At 45.9% G+C, this 23,804-nt stretch overlaps 2 protein-coding genes across 2 annotated transcripts in view; both read right to left on the reverse strand.

Annotated features, from left to right (window-relative positions):
• LOC138948686 (uncharacterized) lies at positions 1-12,937 on the reverse strand. Its single transcript, XM_070320276.1, has 6 exons — positions 10,094-12,937; positions 8,129-9,380; positions 7,073-7,262; positions 6,323-6,534; positions 4,362-4,612; positions 1-3,146 (listed from the first exon to the last, which is right to left on the reverse strand). The coding sequence occupies exons 1-6, from the start codon at positions 12,729-12,731 to the stop codon at positions 2,965-2,967; spliced, it is 4,725 nt and encodes a 1,574-aa protein (XP_070176377.1). The 5' UTR covers positions 12,732-12,937; the 3' UTR covers positions 1-2,964.
• LOC138948295 (pneumococcal serine-rich repeat protein-like) overlaps positions 12,938-23,804 on the reverse strand; it is a 19,065-nt gene continuing 8,198 nt past the window's right edge. Inside the window, exons 3-7 of the mRNA XM_070319807.1 lie at positions 22,958-23,143; positions 22,493-22,734; positions 20,107-20,803; positions 13,308-19,740; positions 12,938-12,991 (exon numbers count right to left, since the gene is read on the reverse strand). Coding sequence (XP_070175908.1) covers positions 12,938-12,991; positions 13,308-19,740; positions 20,107-20,803; positions 22,493-22,734; positions 22,958-23,143 — 7,612 coding nt within the window. The remainder of the gene's footprint in view (positions 12,992-13,307; positions 19,741-20,106; positions 20,804-22,492; positions 22,735-22,957; positions 23,144-23,804) is intronic.

Here is a 23,804-nt window from a genome sequence, read left to right on the forward strand (position 1 = left end):
TTGAGGAATGATAAGATATTTAATATGACTGATATGTACCACGTACTTGAGTATTGACAGTACCAAAAAACAAAGTGTACGTGCTATACATGAATTTGAATTAATAGCCACAACCAGAATATTATTCACAAATTTACTGACATTCAGTCTGTACAGCATGCATGTCCCTTGCAGGGGGAAAAGCATATATTCCTCCATTACAAAACTAAAAGGCTACAAAAACAATTTCGATATTTATCTTCCTTGTACCAATTAAAGAATAGACAACGTTGAATATGTAAAACATCATTTTCATATGAGAAGGCCTGCCGTATCATTTAACAGAACTTTCATTATTTTCATAATTTAAACTTAAAACAATCAACGCTGAATATCAAAATGCGAATTTTAGTCATATGCACCCGGCTACAAAATTATTTCACAAAGCATCGTAGCGACTGGATGCAGATACTAGAATGTTAAGGGAATGAAAAGTAGTTGTTACAGTTAAATTGTTTAACATTTATGAGGAGGGCGGTTGACTGAAGAAGCCAAACGCGTCTTAGTGAAATAACCCCGTCTACTGCGTCTAGCAACTTTGAAGCCACTTTTTCTTTCTCAATATATCACATTTACAACAACGTGTCCCCGCACTCACGGAAACATTTTCACAATAAAATAACAAAAAGTAATGACATTCCCCCCCCCCCCCCACCTCACCTCCTTGCAAGGCTGACGAAATTAAAAACAAACTTGAGTAAACTCAGTGTATCAACGTTTCAACAAAGACGGAAGTCAAGTTACCAAACCATCACCGAAATATGTACATATACAGTATATTAAGCTATGTGAATCACTGACACAACACAGTATCCTTACGATAGGGTCCATTATTGTGTATGCATAATATCATATTCACAAGGGTAACATTTACAGATATTTTAGACATTTCTTGTGAAAAATAATACATGGGTGTGCCACTGATTCGTCCTTTTCAGCTGTTACAGAAGGCGATTCAATTCACATGACATCGACAACACAAACGCAGGTGTAAAGTTCACACGGCCGGTTTTAACCGTGTTCAAGTCAAAAGGCACAAATCGGTTGCAGCTGTTGTCACAGATATGTCTTACCGACTTATATGACTACACTTCGAGGAAGTTAATTAATCACCACACTTCACTGGGCAGCTCTAGCTGTCAATGCATCCCGCGTCAATCGCTTTGGCCGTCACACTTGATCGGCACGCCGTCACACTTCGCCGGGTGACTTTCACTTAGGACGGTGTCTCACGTTGGCCACTTGAAACACCCCATCGACCAGAGCACAGTAGAAGCCATAGTTTGAGTTTTTCTCTATATTGCTATAGTGCCTTGAGGCGTGTAACTTGTACGGTCACTGCACTGTTGTCGGTTCCGATCAGTCTCTGTGACAAACACAGATTGTAGCACAGTGGACACTCAAATATGTCTGCAACGAACAGTCAGCACAAAAGTACTGTGTCGTGTAGTAGACTCTCACGTATTTTATGGTAGTGAAATTGTCTCGCGTATATGTTATCAACGTACAGTCGATTCTTAAGTGTGCGTGTATTTGTTGTTGTTTCGCAGAACAGTGGACTTTCAAGTATGTTGTTGCTATTTCGTTGACTCTGGCGACTAACTGACGTACGTAACCCAGTCAATTGACCCTGAAGTGGTTTTTTTTTGTGGTGGAGTTCACTCTCATTTGCTTTAGTTTAGCATAATGAACTCCAAGAACGAGACGTAGTGGGAACATTTGCATATATGTACCTGTTTAACAACGAATGTAAACAAATTAAATTTAAAAAAAGCTTCTCACTGTCCAGCGTTGTTTAACAGAATCTGGGGCGGGAGGTGTATGTCAGGGATTAGAAGAATAAGTCAATACATCCTAGCTATTAATGATCATTATCTCTGACATTTCCTGTGCAAATGAACAAGGTCAACATCCAACGCCATGAACAAGACGCACCTGTAAGAACATGATGTACCCTCATAAACAAAATGTGACTTCTTGAACATAATCTACCTTCATGAACATGATTTACCTTCATGAACAAGACGCACCTTCATGAACATGATGTACCTGTATGAACATGGTACACCTTCATGAACATGATGTACCTGTATGAACATGGTACACCTTCATGAACATGATGTATCTGTATGAACATGGTACACCTTCATGAACAAAATGTGACTTCATGATGCGGCGCACCTTCATTAACAAGACGCACCTTTTTAAACAAAGTGCATCTTCGTGAACATGATGTACCTTCATGAACACACAATGATGATGTTTGTGGTGATGTCACATCTCAAGAACAAGACTAGAGGCAATTTTTCGTAGAAGATGCGACTTGGTTGACCTGAGCCTGATATCACTGGTCAGGGTAGATGAGGAATATGAGTCTTTTGAGCGTTGAAGATGTCACAACCCAAAACTTTGACAAGATACGATTTCATGAACAAAGTCTAGTTTCGTCGAGGAGATGGGGGGGGGGGGGGGGGGTGTCACTGAGCTGGGAAGACACAGAGTTCACTTAGCCTCTACTGAGTGTCAATGCTGCTGTAATTCGACTAAGAACAAGACGCAATGATGCTGCGCAGACGGGGATCCCATTGACTAGGAATCTGAGTCTCTGCTGAGTTCGAGTATTAATAATGTCACAACTAACAATATGCAACCTCATGAACAAGATCCTGTTTCGTCGAGAAGAGGGCGGGGATTTAACCGAGCAGGAAAGACCAGGAATTAGAGTCTCTGCTCAGTATCAATGTTGTCACAACTGACGTACAAGATGCAACTTCATGAACAAGAGTCAGTTTCGTTGAGTAGAGGGCGGGATTTCACTGAGCAGGGTAGACCAGGAATTTGAGTCTATGCTAGTATCAATAATGTCATAACTTATTAACAGGAACATCATGAACATGATCCAGTTTCGTTAGGCAGAGGGGGATTTCACTGAGCAGGGAAGACCAGGAATTTGAGCCTCTGTTGAGCGTCGATGATGTCATGCACCTCAATGAGCGGACAGTTGTCTATGGACCGGTCGTTGATTTTGAGGATCTGGTCCCCAATGTTGAGGATGCCTGACAGCAGTTTCTCCGTACTCTTGTCCACAAAGCCCGACACGAACTTCCCTGAAAATGATACGCAAATCATCAGACAGGGGTACAAACATGCGAATCATCAGACAGGGGTACAAACATGCGAATCATCAGACAGGGGTACAAACATGCGAATCATCAGACAGGGGTACAAACATGCGAATCATCACACAGGGGTACAAACATGCGAATCATCACACAGGGGTACAAACATGCGAATCTGAATCATCAGACAGGGGTACAAACATGCGAATCATCAGACAGGGGTACAAACATGGGAATCATCAGACAGGAGTACAAACATGCGAATCATCAGACAGGGGTACAAACATGCGAATCATCAGACAGGGGTACAAACATGCGAATCATCACACATGGGTACAAACAAGCTAATCATGTTGTACAAACAAGCAAATCGACACACTTGCATGAGCATCATGTGAATAAGCACATTCTTACACAGGAGATACACACATGCCAATGATCACACAGGAGTACAAGCAATTCATCCCACATGAGTACAAACAAAGAGAATTACACAACACGGGAGTACAAGCAAGCAAATCATCACACATGGATTCAGACAAGCAAACCATATCACAAAGACGTACAAACAAATCGTCACACTGGGGTAAAAACAAGCCAATCGGCACATACGGAGTACAAACAAGCAAACCAAATCACACAGGGGTTCGAACAAGCCAATCAAGCAAACCAGGTAATCTTGAACTTTAGCGTGTTAAATTCATAGCTCATAATTCAGAGGCATTTAAGTCTCCAAATTTGTAGAACCTGCACTTGTAATCATAACAAGTCATTTTAGATCCCTTTGAAGTTACGGAATGAACTCCGATGAACTGTACGAATGCATTTCGTTTACATGGGTCAAAGAAGGAATTATCCGTATGAGCGGACAAGGGAGACAACTCTTTCGTGTAAATGATGTCCCATGGTTGACAACGTACGCCATTTTCGGTGCATTTCCGTGGATTGAACAGCCAAATTAATTAATTATGCTTAAGTTTGGAGCTCAATCCGTCAATTAATTTCACGACAAATGTTCTTTGGCTTGCTTACATGGACTTGTATCAAAAATAAGTAAAGAATGTCACTGGATTCTGAGCTATGAATTTCAAAGTTCAAGATTACCGCAAACCAAATCACACAGGAGTACAAACAAGCAAATCATCACAGGAGTATGAACATACAAGTCCGTAGGTCAGTCTAGTCAATGTATAACTTCCCCACCTTGCAATGTCTCCTCGTTGCCCTGCGTGAGCTGCACACCAAGGTTCCCATTGGCCGGTCTGATCAGTTCCAACAACTGAGTTCCATCCGGGTTCAACTGAAGGAGGCGTCCGATTGGTCGAATGTCAAGCGAGACGTGGCTTGAGTCGACGGCTTTGATTGGTGGATGAGAAGGAGGGGGGGCGTTGTCTTTTGCCTTTGGCTTCTTCGCGGGTTTTGGCGGGGTGGTTTTGGTGTCAGTAGTGCCTTTCCTGAAGAAAAACAAACAAACAGTCGTGCAGATCTGAAGTAGTGTGTGAATATTCTGATGAACAAAGGGAAGTAAGAGCTCTAAATGCATACGACATGTGTAATGGAGCAAGTGAGAGTTATACGGAACCATTCTCCTGGCACCTGAGAGAATAACAAGCATTGAAATGAACAAGCGACTTTCATCCTTTATCTAAAAAAAAAATAAAAAAAATATAGAACATAAATAAAGAAAAATGTCAAAAAGAGATGAAAAAATTGAGCCGGCCAGAGACAGCAGCACAAAGACGTGTCGCTCACACAACTGTAAACACTCACTTGGGCTTGGAATCAAAGGGACTTGAGCGCAATGCATCAATTATTAAAATAGTGTTTGCACCATATTTTGATTATGATACAGTTGTACCTCTTTTTTAAGACCTCAAGAAATCGGAAGAGTTCAGGTCCTAACAGGGAATGAGTCTTAAAACAGAGTTAAATTTACTGACACTATGAAGAGAAAGTTTATAAAAATCAGGTCTTAATCAGAGATAGTCTTAAAATGGAGGTTCTTGCAACAGAGGTTTCGGTGTACCCATTGACTCAGTGACACAGCTCAATGGCAGTGTGGCTCAGATCACATTCAGAGGTTGGCATGGGGTTTGTCCACTAGAGGTCCATTGACTGACTCAACCATGAATCAATCAGTCATTTTGCAAACCAATCAGTCAAGAAACAAACCTTTCCTTTCACCACGGGACTGCCGCAATTTTGCATTATGGCAGTGAGGAGAAACTTCTGAAAGTTGATTACAATGTACAAATGAGAGAAAAAATCAATTCATTTCTTTATTTTCTTGTTTATTTTTCAATGGTCTTACATGAAGAGGAATAAAAGGTCTGAGGTCTGAGGACACAATAACCATATTTATTTCAATTAAGTAAGAAAGAGGAAGAATAAAAGAAAGAACAAGACAGCAGACAAATATAAGACGAGCTGATTGACTCTGCTGCATGTCTATCGGTCAGTTGACGGATTGAGACCCATGTGTGTCGGTCTTTTCCGAATTTAACATGGCAAAAGACCGATTACCGACGCCCAAGCCAATTCCTGCATTTTACAGACCTGCCAACATCTGGAGAAAGTACGCCAGCACTACTGACACCAGCCTGGTCACCAAGCTCTAGGGACCCGCTGGCGAACTGCAGAAGACTAACTTGTGGGTTTCTTGTTTGTTTGATTTTGTTACACCTCCGGTATAGGGGTGTGTATAGGATTCGGTCGATGTGTTTGTTTGTTTGTTTGTGTTCGCATATAGATCTCAAGAATGAACGGACCGATCGTCACCAAACTTGGTGAACAGGTTCTATACATTCCTGAGACGGTCCTTACAAAAATTGGGACCAGTCAAACACACGGTTAGGGAGTTATTGGTGGATTAAAATTATACAAGGACTTATAGAGGGACATCTTAATGGTCAAAGGGAAATAACCATTCTCACTCAGTCACTGCCACCAACTGAGAAGGTTATTTCCCTTTGACGGGGGTGTTTTTCCTACCTCGGAGGAATTTCTTGTTGTTGTTGCTTTGTTCTTTTCGTTGATTCTCTGTCATTTTTAGGAGCGCAGTTATCTCCCGTGTATGAACTATCACAGTTGATTCTCTGTCAGCTGCGGATATAGCGGTCATGAAAATTGAACGCAGAATTAAGAAGACTAAGAAGTGTACTCACTTGTGTTTAGGCTCAGGGAAGTCGTCCACAAGCTCGTATATGTTGTCCTCATCATCCCCTTCACCTTTCCCCTTCTCCGCCTCCTCTCCATCCTTCTTCTTCTGCTTCTTGTGCCCGAACAGGCCCTTGAACGGGTTGAACCCGAAATGCTTCTTGGCCTTTTTGTCTCCGTCTTCCCCGGTGGCTTCCTTGATCTTCTTGTTCTTCTTGACCTTAGTAATGATGATAATAATGAAAGCGTGTACAGCGCGAACCACAGAATATTTTCATGCTCTGCATAAGACATTTAAATAACAATACACTATCTCCTTTCAAAGGTTAACATCTTTTCCGGGGGGATAACCAGACAAATTCTGACAAAACAAAATGTTGGTTTATTCTTGTATTACACTCTATCATAGTAATACAACAATAATGTAACAACAATAGCATCATTCTGCACTTTGCAGCATAATAACATTGTCATACATAATGCCATTTATCCTACATACGTGAGAGAGACCACCCGTGAGGTATCAATATCGTTCACTTCACTAGTGGGTAAATCATAAATAAGGTCGTGTTGAACTAGACTGGCAGGGACCTACATTTCCACCGCTCATGATACCAAAGAAGAGATCGAGGATCCACAAGACGCGTCTTCAATTTGGGCGCATCGCTTTCGCTCGCATTTCAATACGTGTATCTAATAAAAACCAATTCGTGTAAATCTGGTACGACACAGCAAGCCAAGTAGTATTCTCTATTTACCTTCTGCTTTTTGTGATGGGCGTCCAGACCTCCTTCCATGCTGACTGCGTTGCGGAGTCTGCTGTTCTTGTCTGGCTTGTCCTGAGTACTATCTGCAAGGGACGGTCTGGAGAGGCTCCGGATGCGAGCGTCTTTCAGCCTTCCACTGTCCACACGGATAACGTTGCTGTACTCGTTGTATTTGGTCTTCCTGGAGGGAAAGGATAGAGGAGAAAGAGAGAGATGAGAAAAGAGGTTGTGGACTGTGTGCGCGCGCACGCCGTGTGTGTGTGTGTGTGTATGTGTGTGTGTGTGTGTGTGTGTGTGTATCTGTGTGTGTGTGTGTGTGTGTGTGTGTCTGTGTGTATGTGTGTATATGTGTGTGTGCGTGTGTGTGCGTATGTGTGCGTGCGTGCGTGCGGTAGTGTGAGTGTGTGTGTATGCGTGCGTGCTTGCGTGTGTGCGTGCCTGCATTTGCAGTTACACTTTTAACTTTCAATACAGAATTGAAGTTTCTCGAAGTTTCTGCAGAGTTTGGCATAACAGAAACGCTCAGAAATGAGGGATAAATGCACGGGCGCACACACGCTCCCACAAAGGTCGACAAACAAAAGAATTTAATCCACACGCACGCACACTAAAACCAAGAAACCATGCACGACAACATTACCAGGATCATGACTTCGTACTGAACTCTATGACAAACAGCTAATGCTAGCGAAGGAAAGGATACAAAGAAGGACAACATGGTAGTCAAATTGCTAACCGACTCACTGACTAATTGATGTTTACGCCCTCTTAGGTCCAATTGGCCTATCTTAGGACAGGTAGAGGGAGTACGTACGTATGCTATGGACATTGCTAACTGATGTTAGCGCATAGTGCTTTTAGTTATGCGCTATAGAAATCTCCTTAATAAATAAAATGTGCTGACAAACATAGGTGAGAATCCAGCTGTTCATCGCCATAAACGCACAACATCAGATCAAAAACAACAACAACAAAACAAAACAAAACACCACAACAACAACAACAACAACAACAACAACAACACGGAATCAGAACAAAACCACTTACTTTTTCTTGTACTGTCTCTCCGGTAAAGGCGGGCTCTCGCCGTCAACGCCCACAGCCTTCCGTTCATCGTCGTCATCATCGTCATCGTCATCAGTCTCCTCATCCTCGCTGTCATAATCATCATCATCCTCATCGTCACTCTCAGCCATTGCTGCAGCAGCGTCTCCACTCAGAGGCCTCTTCTTCTTCTTCTTGTCTCCCTTAGAGTCAGTGTCATCTTGTAAGGAAGAGCCAGCAGGCAGAGAAGCAGTCTTCGACGGGAGGAGCAAGCTTCTGTCTTTTTCTGGACGATTGTCTTTCTTGAGAGGTGCAGGCACCCGGATTCCTACCTTATGCGCCATGCGTTGAGCCGAGGAAGTAGCAGGCTGTTCTAAAATCTTGTTCTTGTCAGAAATTTCTCCTGGAATGCTGTCTTGCGTGGAATCGGGCTTTCCCGAAGCACTGGTGACGGCTAAATTTGAATCTTTGGGAGGTGGCGTGGCTGACTCAGGGTCGGATTGACTCGGTGTCTTCTTCACTACAGTGACCTCTGTTGGAGTAACCTGTTCAGCAGCGAGAATTACGGAATCTCTTGGCTTGGGACGCGGTCGCGGTTTCAATGAGGGTTTTGCAGATGGTTTAGGCTTCTCGGCAGATGGTTTAGAAGAATCCGAGTCTGCGGGAGGCACGAGGGAAGATGTTCTTGCTGCAGCTTTTGGGGCGAAAACTGCCACTGATGGTTCTGTGATGCTGTTCAGATCATCCTTCTCTTCGGGAACCACACTTGCAGTCTTGTCGCTTTCACTCTCTATCGTTTTCTCGGACGTTTCTGTTGAGGGAGTGTTTTCGAGCGCCAAATCTTTCCTAGGAGGCGGCGGTGGTTTAGCTCGAGAGGCTGTAGAAGTTTTAGGAGCCTTTTTCTCCTGTAGAACATCTTGTGAAATCTGTCCAGGGTCTGTACTTGCCGGTTCGTCAGTTGGAGACTTTACATGCTCAGCTGACCCGACTTTCTTATCCTCCTGCACCGGTGGACTTGCTTCGTTTGAAACCAGAAAGGAACTGACTTTCGAAATCTGTTCATCCACTTGTAGATTTTCGACGTCTTTCTGCGACGAGTCTTTTCTCTTCGGAGCAGGTTCTGCGCTGCCTGGGTCTGGTTCTGAGAGGATGGATGACGTTGTGGATTCTTTTCTGACTTTGGCGTACATAGCATCGCCCAGCACTTCCTTCGCCAGAGATGTCTCCATGAAATCCAGTTGAAACTTTGAGAAATCTGCGTGAGAAATTTGGACTGATCAATGAATGTTCGACAAAAATAATGCACTGAATACATCCTGTTTAGAACAAAAGTGTAACTAGGCAAAGAAAACAAATAATGGTCCTTAATTTCAGACTTTTAAAATTACGCCAGCTGGAGTGGGTCATTGGTCACTGATGCATTAAAGTTCAAAATGACTGAGTGTCCATCAAACGACCACTGAGGTTGTAACACGTACGCCAGTCAAGAGAGACTAAGACATATTCACCGAGAGCAACAACAGTCTTTTCTTCTGACTTTGAAAACAACCAGATTACAACTGTTACCAGACACTCCCCGGACTTTGAAAACAACCAGATTACAACTGTTACCAGACACTCCCCGGACTCATTTTAAGCCTAGAGCAGAACCGCACGAGGTGACATGCGACTCATTTCGTGGTGGAGGGTCACATATAGTGTATGTCACGATACTAAAACTGAATACAGTTTTTTTTAAATCGATATACATGTATCTGTGAACGTAAAATGTTAGTTTTGTCAATAATTAAACTTTCCAACAACATACCTTTCTTGTTATTTGATTCTGAATTTTGGAACGTTGGCAGTCAATTTGTTTTTGGGATTTTTGAATACAGTTTCGTTTAAACCAATAACTTGAATTTTAGATTCGTGGAACACTGACCACATTCACAACACAACACAAAGACAACAATACTGTTTACCTACCGTCATCTTCGAAAGACGTCTTCCTCTGAGCGTCAGCTTCTTCCTGTCCTCTGCTGTCCTCTTCTGGCTTGATCTTCACCTGCTTCTCCTCACCCTTGTGGACGACTTTGTCCACCAGCTTGGAGTAGCTGGTGATTGGAGGCAGGACGTCACTTGCTTTGGGCGGAGAAGCTGCCTCTTTCTTCTCTGTGGCAGTTACAGACAGAACAGTTTCTAGAGTCACTGGACTCTTCGTTTTGTCTTCAGTTTCATGGAGCGTAGAACTCTCTTTCTTCTTGACTTTGTCGTCGTGATCCGACTGCTTTGGATACGTGTCTTTTTTCTCTGCTTTGTGGGCTGCTTTGCTCGGGTCATTTGAGGGTGACTTTTTAAATCTGCTGAAAAATCCTGGATGGTAAACTTTAGTGTCTGGTGCCTTCTCCTCTGTTTCCTCTTCCTTTTCCGACTGACTGGAATCTTGCGAGGAAGTTTTCCGAAAAACATTGAAGGACTTTGTAGTCTGGACTTTAACGACGCTCGTTTCCGTTATACTTTTACGGGTTTCGTTAAAACTTGTGGATGTGTTCTCTTGCTTCGTCCCAGCCTTGATCTCCTTCTTTGTTTTCTTCTTGCCGACAGTCTTTGATGGCTCCGCGTGAGTTTCTTCTGACTGAGGTTCTCGCTCGGGCTCGTCTTCAGTCTTGGACTTCAGTGGTATCAGACAAGCCCTCTGTTCCTCAAAACTGAGAAGTCGACCGACTGGTTCCTTCGTGGCCAGCAACTTGTTGGGATTGGCAGACTGTTCACTGCTTGAAGAACGTCTCTCCATCTCTTCTTCCTCTTTCTCCAGGGCTGCGTACAGCTTGTTGATCTCCTCCACCGAGGTGGCATACTCGGCACTCGCCAGGAACTGATCGTCTGCCTCTGTGGTGGTTTTCTTCTCGTCAGAAGCAGCAGAGACAGGGCTACTCTGTTCCAGTTTCTCTGTGGTTTTCTTCTCGCTAGAAACAGCAGAGACAGGGCTACTCTGTTCCAGTTTCTCTGTGGTTTTCTTCTCGCTAGAAACAGCAGAGACAGGGCTACTCTGTTCCACTTTCTCTGTGGTTTTCTTCTCGTCAGAAGCAGCAGAGACAGGGCTACTCTGTTCCAGTTTCTCTGTGGTTTTCTTCTCGTCAGAAGCAGCAGAGACAGGGCTACTCTGTTCCAGTTTCTCTGTGGTTTTCTTCTCGCTAGAAACAGCAGAGACAGGGCTACTCTGTTCCAGTTTCTCTGTGGTTTTCTTCTCGCCAGAAACAGCAGAGACAGGGCTACTCTGTTCCACTTTCTCTGTGGTTTTCTTCTCGCTAGAAACAGCAGAGACAGGGCTACTCTGTTCCACTTTCTCTGTGGTTTTCTTCTCGCTAGAAACAGCAGAGACAGGGCTACTCTGTTCCACTTTCTCTGTGGTTTTCTTCTCGCCAGAAACAACAGAGACAGGGCTACTCTGTTCCAGTTTCTCTGTGGTTTTCTTCTCGCCAGAAACAGCAGAGACAGGGCTACTCTGTTCCACTTTCTCTGTGGTTTTTGTAGCTTCCAGCTTCGCGGATTTACCATCTTCTGTCTGTGAGGTCGATGCGGATTCCGTGTCTGACGACGAATCTGATGACACTGAGTCTAGGTGTACAAGCTTATGTTTCGGCTTATCTGATTTTTCCATGGTTATATCGCTCTTTTCACCAGCATCATCTTGGACTTCAGTCTTCTCTGGGCTTTTACTGGATGGTGTTTTCTCTGAACTGGAGATGCTCTCTGCAATTGATTCATCGTCAGTTTTACTTAGTTCCTTTAAGTTTAGTTCACTAAGACTAACATGGATAGGCTCAGCTGAGTCATCAAACGAAACCCGCTTTTCTGTCGATGTACTTTTGATTCCAGTCAGGTTGTTCAGATCGTCCTCATCATCGTTCATGTAAGGGTTCTCATCGTCCATGTAGTCCGGGTCGGGCTCTTGCAGCAAGGACTGAGGCCTGTGGTAGGTTGCATAGGGCACGATGCTGTCCTCAGGTTCGGGCTCGAAAGCGCTTGTAACTCTCGGCGAACCCCTGGAGTTGCGCTTCGGATTCTCCACAACGGAGAACACAGGCAGAGACGTTTCCTTTGGGAAGGCGAATTGTCGACGGCTGGGCGGAACGTCGTACATGCTGTCGGCGTCGTCGTCTTTAAAGTCTGGTTGGATAATCTCCGTCAAGTTCCTCTGCCGCTTCCTCAGCTTCTCAGGTCGCACGGGCGGTGCTTCTGTTCGCTTCTTTGTCGAGGACTTCGGGTCTGTGTCATCGTCAAAGAAGATGGGTTCGTAGATTTCTGAGTCATATTGCTCGTTTGCTGTGTCTGTCATCAACATCACTGTTTCTCTTCTGACGGAAGTAGTAGACTCGCTTATCGTGGACACTGACGTCACTGTAATCTCCTCCTCCATGCTTGACGTCAGCGTCGTGACGTCAGAAGACACATTAGTGGACCCTGAGACAGGTGTGGATCTGAAAATAGGAGCCGGTTTCTTTCCTTTGTTTAACTCGGATAAAGGCGTGACGAGCGTAAGGTCACTATCCACCGCTGACGTCTTTGTAGCAGAGCTTGAATCTTTCCTTTCCTTGTGTTCGGTCTCATCTTCTAGTTCCATGCTTCTTTCAATACTGCTAACATTATGCTTCTTGATTATGGCAGTGGCATAGGGAGGTATGTCTTTCTTCTTAGAAGACCCAGTGTCAGTATCGAGGGAAAGAGTGAAGTTTTCAGTACTCGGATCTGCCACAGTTTCAGCATCTGCCTTGACCTTGTCAGACAGCTTTGAGTCTGTGTCAAATGAAAGAGTCAAGTCACCGGCACTTAGTACATTCTCTGTTTCTCTGCCTGTCTTTTCCTTGCGAGAGAGCTTTGAGTCTGTGTCAAATGAAAGAGTCAAGTCACCGGCACTTAGTACATTCTCTGTTTCTCCGCCTGTCTTTTCCTTGCGAGAGAGTTTTGCGTTTGGCTCAAGCGAAAGCGTGAAGTCACCCGCATCAGGCCCAAGCGTAGATTGCGTGTCTGTTTCTGCCCAACTGCTAGTCGACGGATGAGACATCGCTGAACGAGTGTCCAGTGAGTCTTCGGACAAAGCAGAGGACAATAGTGAAGCCGTTTCTTGAAGTGCACTGTGCTGGGGTGATTCCACTCCTTCATTGCTACTGCTGTCATGATCTTGTTTTTGAAGGCTAACTGTTGGCCTCTCTTGGTTTTGATTTTCTGTTTCAGAGTTTGCTGGAATTGTGTTCTTCAAGAAAACGCCTGCGGGACGGTCTTTCAAACCTTTCACTGATATCCTCGGTTTGGGCGCAGGACTAGAAATCGTGGGATTTTGAAGTTCTGTACTCTCGTCATCTGCATCTGCCTTGTCTGCTGTTTTTGACCTTTCTGGTGGTAGAGGTTTGCCTCTTACCGCTGCTGTATCCCCACTGCCGTCTTCCCTCCGAGGAGATTTTGCCGTGTTGGCTGCTACTGTGCTCTTTATAGCTGGATCAACATCAAGTGAGAGTGTCTCCTTTTTAGCAGACATTTGTTCTCCTGGTTTTATTGAACTGTTGATTTCAGTCGAAGGACTTGCAGACTGAGTCGAAGCACTCTTTTCTGTCTTGGAAGTGTTTTCTGCTGGCACAAGTTCTGGTTTCTTTTCCAGGTCATCGGTGTCCCCCTTTTCCCCTCTAGGTCTGGATATTTTGGGTTTAGCAAAGAGTTTTGGACGCACGTCAGGCTTTTTGGCACTGATAGCTGGCTTGGTGGGGCTCGTTTTCGGCGGATCGATATTCTTGTTCACGGGCTTCGAGTCCTGGGAGTCCAAACCACGTGGACTGCTGCTGGATGCATTTGTAGACTGAGAAATTGGATATGGAGGCGATTGCACTGTAGAAGTTGTCTCGGGATTGATCTTGTCATCTACAATGCTCTTAGATGCCAAGGAGCAGGCCAGCTCAGATGGTTTGCAGGAGTCTGCGTCTGGTGGATGTTCCGTAGAGTTACTTTTTCCTGCTTCTTTGAACTCTGCTTTCACTTTCTTGCTTTCGTTCAGAAGCGAAGCGAATCCTGCGGCATTTTTGCGATTGGCGTTTGTCATGGAGGGGGATGATTTAGGAGACTGTTCCTGCTTAGAGACTGTAGAGTTGTTCTCTTGGAGACCCCAGCTTGCCTTTGCAGTGTCCAAAAAGTCGGAGCCGTCGATGTAGGTGCGACCTGGTGAACCGATACTGTCTGTGTTACTTCTTGGAGTGTCTACATCACTGGAAGATGGGTTTGTGACTTCCGAAGCTGCACCATGGACTTTCTCTTTTGCGCCAGTCAAGGTATTAGTGTCGACATCGACATTCTTTGGATCTTTAGTGACTTTATTGTTTGTGTCATCTCTCGTGTCAGGCTTTGGTGTCTTTGCCTTGAAAGCCAGGTTGGTGCTTAAGCGTTGACCTCTGGACTCTTCTTCGGCTTTACTGGGTATGATTTCTTCTTCAACTGCAGGATCTCGCACGGCCTCCTCTTTCCTGAGCTTGGGTCTGGGTTTAACGCTGACAGGAGGCTTGTCCATTTTTGGGCCCAGCACTGGGCTGGGTGGATACATTATCTTCTCACTCTGTCCTGGATTTGCTTTTGATACGGAAGATTTAGCATCTCCAACCCTTTTATCTGGTATGTCAGACTTTTCAGCTCGTGGGTCTTCATTAGATGACTTCTCCAGCAGTTTCAACGCTTGATGAACAGGGCGATCTGCCTTAACAGGAATAATGATATCCTCTGCTGCCTCATGTTGAGGCTCGCCATTAACCTTCTTTAGGTCAGTGGCCTCAGCTTTGACTAAATTCTCCAGCCTGTCCACCTGCGCGGACATTGCTGTATCATCCTCTGACGTTTTCTCCTTGTTGGACAGGACACAGTTGGCTTTGTCACCATCATCTTCAAGAAATAAAGGTCTGGCCAGTTCGTATCCAGAGTTCTTGGGCAGCTTTGGAGACCTGGCAGCATCTTTCTGTGTCAAGGTTGCGTCCTGTCTGAGCATTGTGTTCTCGCCGATATCACGTGCTTTCCCCTTCAGACCTTCGCTGTCGCCGATCACAAAGAGCTTTGAACGAGCATTAGAAGAAGGCTTTTCAGAAGAGCGGACTGAAGCGTCTGGGTGTGAGTTTTTGATAGCGTCTTCCACCTTCTCTGCTACTGATTCTTTGACGGCATTGTTTGGTTTCTGGTGTGCTGGTTGGGCTTCTTGATCTTTTGAATCAGCTTCTGGTTTAGATTTTGTTGTACGTTCAGGTTTCGGTTTGCTTTTCAATGGCGGGCCTGCGTTAGACTTTGAAAGGGATGCTTCCTTTGGTCCATCTTGCTCTTTAGATGTTTGGCCCTCCTTTGCGTTTTTCTTGGTTAATTCATTGGAAGGTTGAGGTTGACTTTGGGTAACGTTGTCAGAAATCTTTCTGAAAGTTCCAGAAACCCCGCTTGTGTCTTCGCCATGTGTCCAGTCAGCGTTCTTCTTAGAGCCTGCAGGAAGATTATCTTCCTGATCTGACGTGTCCTTTTTACGTCCGAGAGACCAGGAGAAGAGTTTGGACTTAGATTCTTCTGCGGACGTGTCAGAATCTGACTCGTTCTCAGCGGCTTTCTTCTTCTTGTCTTTCTTCCCTTTCCAGAAAGGTAATTTCTTCTTTGGTTTCTTCTTCTCTCCTTCGTTACTTTCATTGTCACTTTCACTGGAAGAGTTGCTGCTGTCGTGAGAAGCATCACTGTCTGAGTTTGGCGCCACCCTTCCAGTCAGCTTTTCTTCTGCATCCCCATCACCCTCGTGCTCTGCTTCGTCCTCCTCGCCAGCTGCGTTGATGCTGTATTTCTTCGTTTTGGGCGCCTTCTTTTCCCTGTTGCCAAGCTTCTTCTTGAACCACTTGAAGGCCTTATGGGGAGCTTTTGGGGAAGATATTTTCTGGTCTTCTTTGGGCACAGCACCTTTGGCCTCCTCCCTGTGGGCCTTGGCGGCATGCTTCTTCTCTGCTTTGATGAGCTTTTTGGCTTCCGAGGGAGGTAAAGGAAGTTTCACGTTGTACTGATATTCCTGAAGAGAGAGTGGTTGGCTTTGCTGTGCATCTGTCTCCTTGTCGTCTCCTTTGTCTTCGCCACTCTTTTCTTCAGTACTTTCTTCTTTCCCTTTGTTAGGATCTTTGTTACGAACCTCGTCTTCCGTCGCTGAGTTCTTAGACTGTGTGGCGGGTTCAGTTTGTGATGTGTTATTTTCGTCCAGTGCTTCACTTTGGTCTTTTATTGCGATGGCAGGCGAGGGTCTTTTCTCTTCTGATGTGGGCGTGTTCTTGTCTTTCTTTTTCTCGCCTAGTTTCGTGGGTTTGTCCTCTTCCGGCGCTGCTCCTTTCATTTCTTTCTTCTGAGTAGAGGGTGAGCCCTTCTTGTTGTCCGCTTTCGCCGCCTTTTTGTCTTCTGAAGAGTGGGAAAACACCTTCTTGAACTTTTCTTTCAGTTTGTTGTTCTGGTGGTGAGGGCTGGTCTTCTCTTCAGAACCTGACTTGGACGGCTTTTCTTTGGTCGGAGGTTTCGCTCCGTCTGCTTTAACTTCAGGGCCAGGCTTTGCTTCGTCCTCTTCTTTTTGATCTTGTACCTTTTCATTTTGGAAAGTTTTAGCCTCTTCATCCTTAGCACCCGCGAGTTTTACAGGAGACTCTTCTTTCTGTGATTTGTTAGCCACAGGAGGCAAAGGGGGCGTCGGCAGAGTTGGCCTGTCTGTTCTGTTATCAGTCATTTTCTTTGGAGCAGCAGGGGACCTATTACTTTGGTCATCAGACATTTTTCTTGTAGCAGACGGAGAAGGAGCCATCGGAAGAGCTGGCTTGTCTAATCTGTTATCAGAAATTTTCCTTGTAGCAGGTGGAGCCGGGGTCAATGGCAAGGGTGGTCTGTCTAATCCGTTATCAGAAATTGTCCTCAGAGCTGCAGGAGAACGGGACATCAGCACAGGTGACCTGTTACTGCTGGTATCAGAGATTTTCCTTGTAGCAGATGGAGAAGGGGTCCTTGGCAGAGGTGGTCTGTCCAATCTGGTATCAGATATTTTCCGTGTGCCAGGAGAAGGGGTCCTCGGCAGAGGTGGTCTGTCTAATCTGTTACCAGAGATTTTCCTCGCAGTAGTAGGAGTTGTGCTAATCGTAGGTACAGCTGAAACAAGAGCTGCTATGTTTTCCGTGGCCTTTTCGCCTTCAGGACCACAATGAACTTCTGAGTACACATTCATGGCATCTGTGCCAGCCTTTGAAGAAGACTGGGAATCAGCAGCATCGGGATTTTGAGCTGGATCTGCTGTGGGATGGGATGTTTCGCCTGGGAGATTCATGTTGTCTGTTATGGTTTCACCTTGAGACAGTCTGTTCAACTCCTTCATAGCGTAGTGATTAGGCGAGGCTGCTGTCGCCTTCACTGCCGATTCAGAAGCAGGTTTGTCTTCTGTTAAGGGTTGCTCATACTCGTTCTCCTGTCCTTCTTCGGCCGATGGGAACGCTGAAGCAATCTTGCTCCTGATGTCGTCTTCAAGGCTGGAGAAATCGTTGCTCCAAGGTTTGTGGTATTCCTCTTCTGTCAGGCTGTCTCTTTGGCGATTCAATCGGCTTGGAGACTTTGAACACTCTGCCGAGTTTGCAGCGTGAAGCACATTCTTCTCATCTGTTGTACCAGCACCCTGAAATTTCCGGGCCGCCTCTAGTGCTGCTCCAGTGATCTCTTGGGTCGTGTCATTATTTCCTTCAGAATCTTTGTCGGCCGCTTTGCCTTGGGGCTCGTCTCCCTTGTCATCTTGGCCAGTATGATGCTTCGGTGGTTGTTTTTGCGCCATGACAGTAGCAGCTGAGGACATTTTGATCTCGTCTTTTGGAATATTTTCTTTAGCCTCTACATCCCCGTTTGCATCCAGATGTAAAGTCTTGGTCAAGTCCGCTGAAAGGTGCAAGTCAGATGCGTTTTTTTTGTCATTGATGCCAGACTCAACAACAGCATCTTTTTCAGATGTCCGACTGACGTCGTCTTGGGAAAGGTCTTGGTGAGTGCCTCGCTGAATACCAAACTTGCGTTTCTTGTCGGGTGTTGCGTACATTGGTCCCAAGGAAGACTGTGAATCAGAATCTGCTGACGTGCTATCAGGTTGAGTCGATTCCTTCTGCTTCTTTTGAGGTACTGCATACAGGGCTGAAACGGCAGCTGCGGCAAACTCAGTCACGCTGACGTCTACTTTCTTGTCGTCCTGCGCAGGCACATCTTTCCTCTCTTCACCTGGAAGGTCTTTGGTTGACTTTGCCGCCAGCATGTCAGGGCTCGAAGAAACTTCGTTATCTTTTTCCTTTTGCTTCTTTTGAGGAGAAGCGTAAATGTCTGTGACCGATGAAGGAGTCAATGATAACTCTTTGCTGATCGCGTCTTCAGTCTGGTCTTTTTCCCCCATCGGAGGAGCCGGGTTGAAGTTTTCTGCAGGTGCAGATCCTGCTGTCTGTTTACTCATGTTGTCAGGTACTGACGCTTCTGCTATATCTTGATCAGGTTTCCCATCAGCTGACCCCAAAGATGTTGCTTCAGCAGTTTTGACTTTACGCTTGATTGCCTGCTGGTGCTTGAATAATCTGTTGACGAAGGCTTCAGGTCCAGAATGTCCGGGTGAGTTCTCCGTCTGGTCTTCGGCCTCCTTAGACTTGACTGTAACAGCGTGCACGGGTTTGGAATCAGACTCGACCGTAATAAGGTGTTCTTCGTCCTTGGTTGATTTATCAGCAGACGCAGCAGCACGAAATAGGCTTGATTTCACTGCATCAGCAACGATGATCTCCTCCTGATCCAAGTTTGCTTTGTTGCTTGTGGTTTCTGACAGCTTGAAACCGGTACTGGTAAGATCTTGCTTCGTATCCTTCTGGCTGTCAATGGACTTGGTCTTGTCGCCAACATCAGCGCTTTGTTCTTTCTCCTGCGTCAGTCGACTACCGGCAGCGGCAACTGCAGCATCTAAAGGCGAAGAACTGACATTAACGGTAACGCCATACTTTTCCAATACACCCGGCGATTGGGTCTTTTGAGATTCTGTAGAATCATCATCATGAGAATCTCCCTTGGATCCAGGCTTGGCGCCAGGGGTAAGGACGCTCTGCTGCTGCTTTTTGGTTAGCATGGTATCATCATTTGCAGTCATCTCTTCATTGGGCTTGCTGCGTAGATGACTGACCTCAGTCACGTCAATCTCTCTCGAAGCTCGTCCAGTGCGCTTGGGCTTCGTTGGCGGCAGGGGAAGAACATCCTGCATAGAAGGCGGAGAGTCGAGACCAGAGTCGTCTTCCTTCAAGGCAGATGTCGACGACACTTGAGACAACTCTTCCTCTTCGTCATTTGCTTTACGTGATGATCGGAAAGAAGAGTGCAATGTGGTGGACGATTCTCGACCTCGTGTCTCTAGGGTAGAATGGACTGAGGATTGCACTGTGGTGGAAGATATGGTATTGGTTTCAGAAGACGTTATTTCCACCCTGGGGGTTGTTAGGGTGCTGTCTCCCGGGCCGTGCTTTCTGGCGGCGAAAACGTACTCACGAATGACGACCAGTTCATGATCGTCGTCATTGCTGACGTCATTCTCTAGTGTATCTTCAGACCTTTAATAGAAACATGGATAGGAGGCGTTGAATTTTCTTAGTTATATTTACTTTAAATAGAGGGCATCTATTTTGAAGATTATAGTACAACTCACACGAACACACAGCATGCTCTTGCGCGCGTGCACGCACACACACACACACACACACACACACACACACAAGGTAAGGTCCTACACACACACATGGTAAGGTCCTACACACACACACACACACACACACACACACACACACACACACACACATACACAAGGTAAGCCCCACACACACACACACACACACAGCTTTTCTATCCACACAAACATAACCTTTAATGAATTACTTAGCCGAAATTACTCTCAACTCACTTTCACCCACTCCACCCACCTTTGAGCGTGGACGATCTTGGAGGCCTTAGAGAAGAGATCCAGGTCTTCACGCGAGCCGTGCTTCGGCGACAACCTCATGGCACCACTCGGGTCGATCTCCACCAAGCTAAGCGAGGACGAAGAGTTACTCCCCTGCCTCCCAAAGGACGACAACCGGCCCTGACTCTCCTTGGGGCCGTGGGGGCTGAGGGGGCTCACCTTCCTCTCGCGAACCATCACGGGCTTGGCCTTGAACGTGCTACTGAGTTCCTCCGGGAAGCCGCTGTCATTCAACATGATTGACTTGTCGTAGGAGTTGAGGGCGGAGCCTTGGATGGTGATCATCTGGCGACGGGTCACGTGGCTATTGGAGGCCACCCTAGTGTTCTCGTACGCTCCCGCTGAAGCGTTGCCTCTACCGAGGGGTTGGGCGGGCAGGAGAGAAAGGGAGCTGTCGCTGCTCTCCGTTTTCGAAGCTGAGGAGGACTCTGTTTTCAAAACTGAGGAAGACGTCGTTTGAGATTCTAAAACCTCCATAGTCTTTTGCTTGGAGATGCTTGTGAGCGTCTGCTTGCTGCTGTGACTGACACCTCCGACGGTAGCTGACGTCACACTGTCCGATATAGAGCTTGCCACGACCTCGCTTTGGGCAGCGTTTTGCTGTGACGTTTCACTCTTCTGAGAGCGTGCGGTGAGTGACCCGTCCATAACGTCAGCTGTTTGAGATTCAGGAGTGACGAAAGTTTGTTCTTTTTCTTTCACTGCCGGACCTGCACTTCTATTAGAAAGTTCGTCAGATCGATTAAAAGAAGGTGGGGCACTAGATTTTCGAATTCTGAAGGTGTTGTCCTTATTTGCCTCGGGCTCATGAACATTTCTCGTGTTACTTATAGGTCTATCAAATCTGTCAAGAGGAGCACTTTCTATGACTGGGATGGATTCTTCACCAGGGTTATACTTCCCTCGTTTCCGCGTGAACCAGTTCTTGAACAGACTCTTCTTGTTTTTATTTTCTTTCACTGAGGCCTTCGTTTCTGCGTCTAACCCGACTAGCAAACTGTCTACTGATCCGAAAGCACCACGACTAGCCTGGAGGCTGGAAGAAGACTCGCGCGGGCTTTCACGCGTGAGGGTGGAAGATGCCGTCGGAATCTGTGTTCGTGTTGAACGAGCACTTTGCGGATCTCTTAGACTGTGAAAGTGTGTTCTGAGTTCCGTTGATGTAGGTACATTCGTTGCAGGAGAATCGTTTGGCTGTGTCTTGGGACGGGATCTACTGGTTAAACTGGCAAGATTGGAGTCTGAAACTGACGCTAATGCGTTTGACCTTTTCTCCTTAGCTACAGACGACCCTGGGTCATTTGTAGCTCGATGACTGCTCACGGTTTTAGAATCGAGCGGACGCTCATGAACAAGTATTTCGGCACTTGCGCTCAAAGTTTCACGCTTTTCCCTTCGACTAGCAGAAAAATCACCTGCAGTGTTCAATTCACTGAATGAGTTTAGTCCTTCTGCCCTTGGTGTGTAGGTAGAAGAAAGGGTGTGTTGTGTGTGTTCAGATAAATGCAATTTATCCTCGTCGTCAAAATCAGAATCCTCTTCTGCAAAGCTATGCGCACTCACTGCTTCAGATTGTAACCTCAAAGCTTTTGCAAGATTGAGTAAAACAGCCTCTCTGTCAGAGGAAGAACTGTCTGAAAGATGGAGGCTCTCTTCGTGTTGTTTATCGCGTGCGTGTTGCTGTATAATGTTGCTAAATGTAGGAGTAGGTGGAGGACGTGTATCACAATTTTGCAACAAGTGTTCCGGTAACCGTGTCTGTGGCTCAGATGAATCGGAATGACTGTCTGAATTATTATCCTTATTTTGGTGATCAGTGTGAACACTTGTGTCTCTGACTCGTTTTACGGGCACAGGGGTCACGTGAAAGGATCCTTCTCGATGTAGTTTTTTTTCCTTCTCGTTTTCTACAAACCGCACTGGGGAAGCGTTTCCACTTCTGTCAGTGTCAAGATCTCCTTTGGCCCCTGTTTCTGCCAAACTATTCCTGCCGCCTGTTACTAAAGAATCATGCACATCCTCTGGAGCACCATTCTGGGAATTACTTTGTGAGGTGAGAGGCCCAGTCTGAAAAGACTCCCTCGCTGCATTGACATCAACGTCAGATCGTTGTGTATCCAATGGTGAATCCAATCCTCTGTCAGAAGCGACACCGCTGTTCCTTAAAAGCTCCCTATTGGAATGCGAAACAGGACTTTCTACTGCTGTGCTGGGGTTGAACTGCCCCTCTGAGACGACTCTCGCGCGTGAATCATCAGCAGCAATTGTGTCTTTTTCTCTCAGATATGTACTTCCCCGCCCACTGGAAGGTCCTTCAGAGCGACAAGATACAGGGGTAATCCTACCATAGACCGGAGCGCTCTGAGGCCTCTTGATCAGATAGACACGCCTCCGCGCGCTGTGGGGGCGGGGCACATTGACGTCACGTGATATATCGCTGAGTGACGTAGGATCGGTGTCGTCAGCGACATCTGTGAAGTACGTCGGGTGGAGCTGTGCTGACAGAGGCCGTTGTGGGCGTGGTTTGGGGTTCCTCTGGCGTGCTCTTTCCACAGCTTCTGCTTGTCTGTTGATTTCTTCTATCTCTCTGTGAAAGACAGAAAGAAAGATAGGGATGCAGTGCTCTCTCTCTCTCTCTCTCTCTCTCTCTCTCTCTCTCTCTCTCTCTCTCTCTCTCTCTCTCTCTCTCTCTCTCTCTCTCTCTCTCCCTACCTTCCCCACATACACACGGCTTCAAGTACCACCTACAAACACACACTCCCATACACACGCAGGCTGTTTTAGCCCCTCCCTACTTGTTCAACACCGACCTGTCATTGGCAGAGCGAGGTGTCTGGAGGTTGTGGTCTGCACGCAGAGGTCCGCGCCTAGTGGCTTGAGAGCTGACGGAAGAGGTTCGTGACCTCAGATGCTCTGTGCTGATTGGTCCGTTCAGGCCATGACGTAACAGCAGCGGATTGGCCGATCTACCGAGGTACATCTGAGTAATGGCGGAACTGGAACAGTTTTGTTGAGAAAAAAAACATATCATTAGCCAGTGCAGCGTGTGTGTTTTTTTGTTTACTTTCCGTCTATTATAGTTACAGACAAAAACAACAACAACAACACCAATGCAATTTCGTGATATGTGTTCCATATCCAAGTTAAGTGTAAGCCCCATAGTCTGTTGTATTTACTGGGGAAAATAAGCATTGCTCTATAATATTCCATCTGAACTTGTCTTTTACAACAAAATTAAGCTTAGTGCCTTCAGATACACATAAAGGCAAGGAAATAGCCCACCTTGTGGAAAACAAAAATCTCACTTGAAAGATTTAAGAACCACGACTCAAAATATGACGAGAGTCGTGGTTAACATTAGCCTAGCATGTTTAGTGAATCTAACGTTGAAAGAACCGTGACTCCAAGAATGGATCTAGGGTAATGATAAATATCAGGAAGGATTTGGGTAGGGATATGTTTTAGTGCTACAAATAATTAAAAGAACTAAATGGAAACTGTGCTTGCGGCGATAACGACGACGATGATGATTATGGTAATAATGACGACGACGGCGATGATGATGATGATGAGTGACGACGACGACGATGATGATGATGATGATGATGATGACGACGATGGTGATGATGACGACGACAAGGGAGGGGACGATGAAAT

Source organism: Littorina saxatilis, linkage group LG15 (assembly GCF_037325665.1).
Source record: "Littorina saxatilis isolate snail1 linkage group LG15, US_GU_Lsax_2.0, whole genome shotgun sequence".
In the NCBI taxonomy this organism is placed as follows: domain Eukaryota; kingdom Metazoa; phylum Mollusca; class Gastropoda; order Littorinimorpha; family Littorinidae; genus Littorina; species Littorina saxatilis.

Bases quoted from the DNA above. Each gene is read 5' to 3' on its own strand.
- LOC138948686 (XM_070320276.1), bottom strand. From the start codon at position 12,731: ATGGAACTAGAAGATGAGACCGAACACAAGGAAAGGAAAGATTCAAGC. The intron at 7,263-8,128 runs GTAAGTGGTTTT...CTTTCCCTCCAG, and splicing joins GAGAGACAGTACAAGAAAAA to GAAGACCAAATACAACGAGT. The intron at 3,147-4,361 runs GTGGGGAAGTTA...TATCATTTTCAG, and splicing joins CAACGAGGAGACATTGCAAG to GGAAGTTCGTGTCGGGCTTT.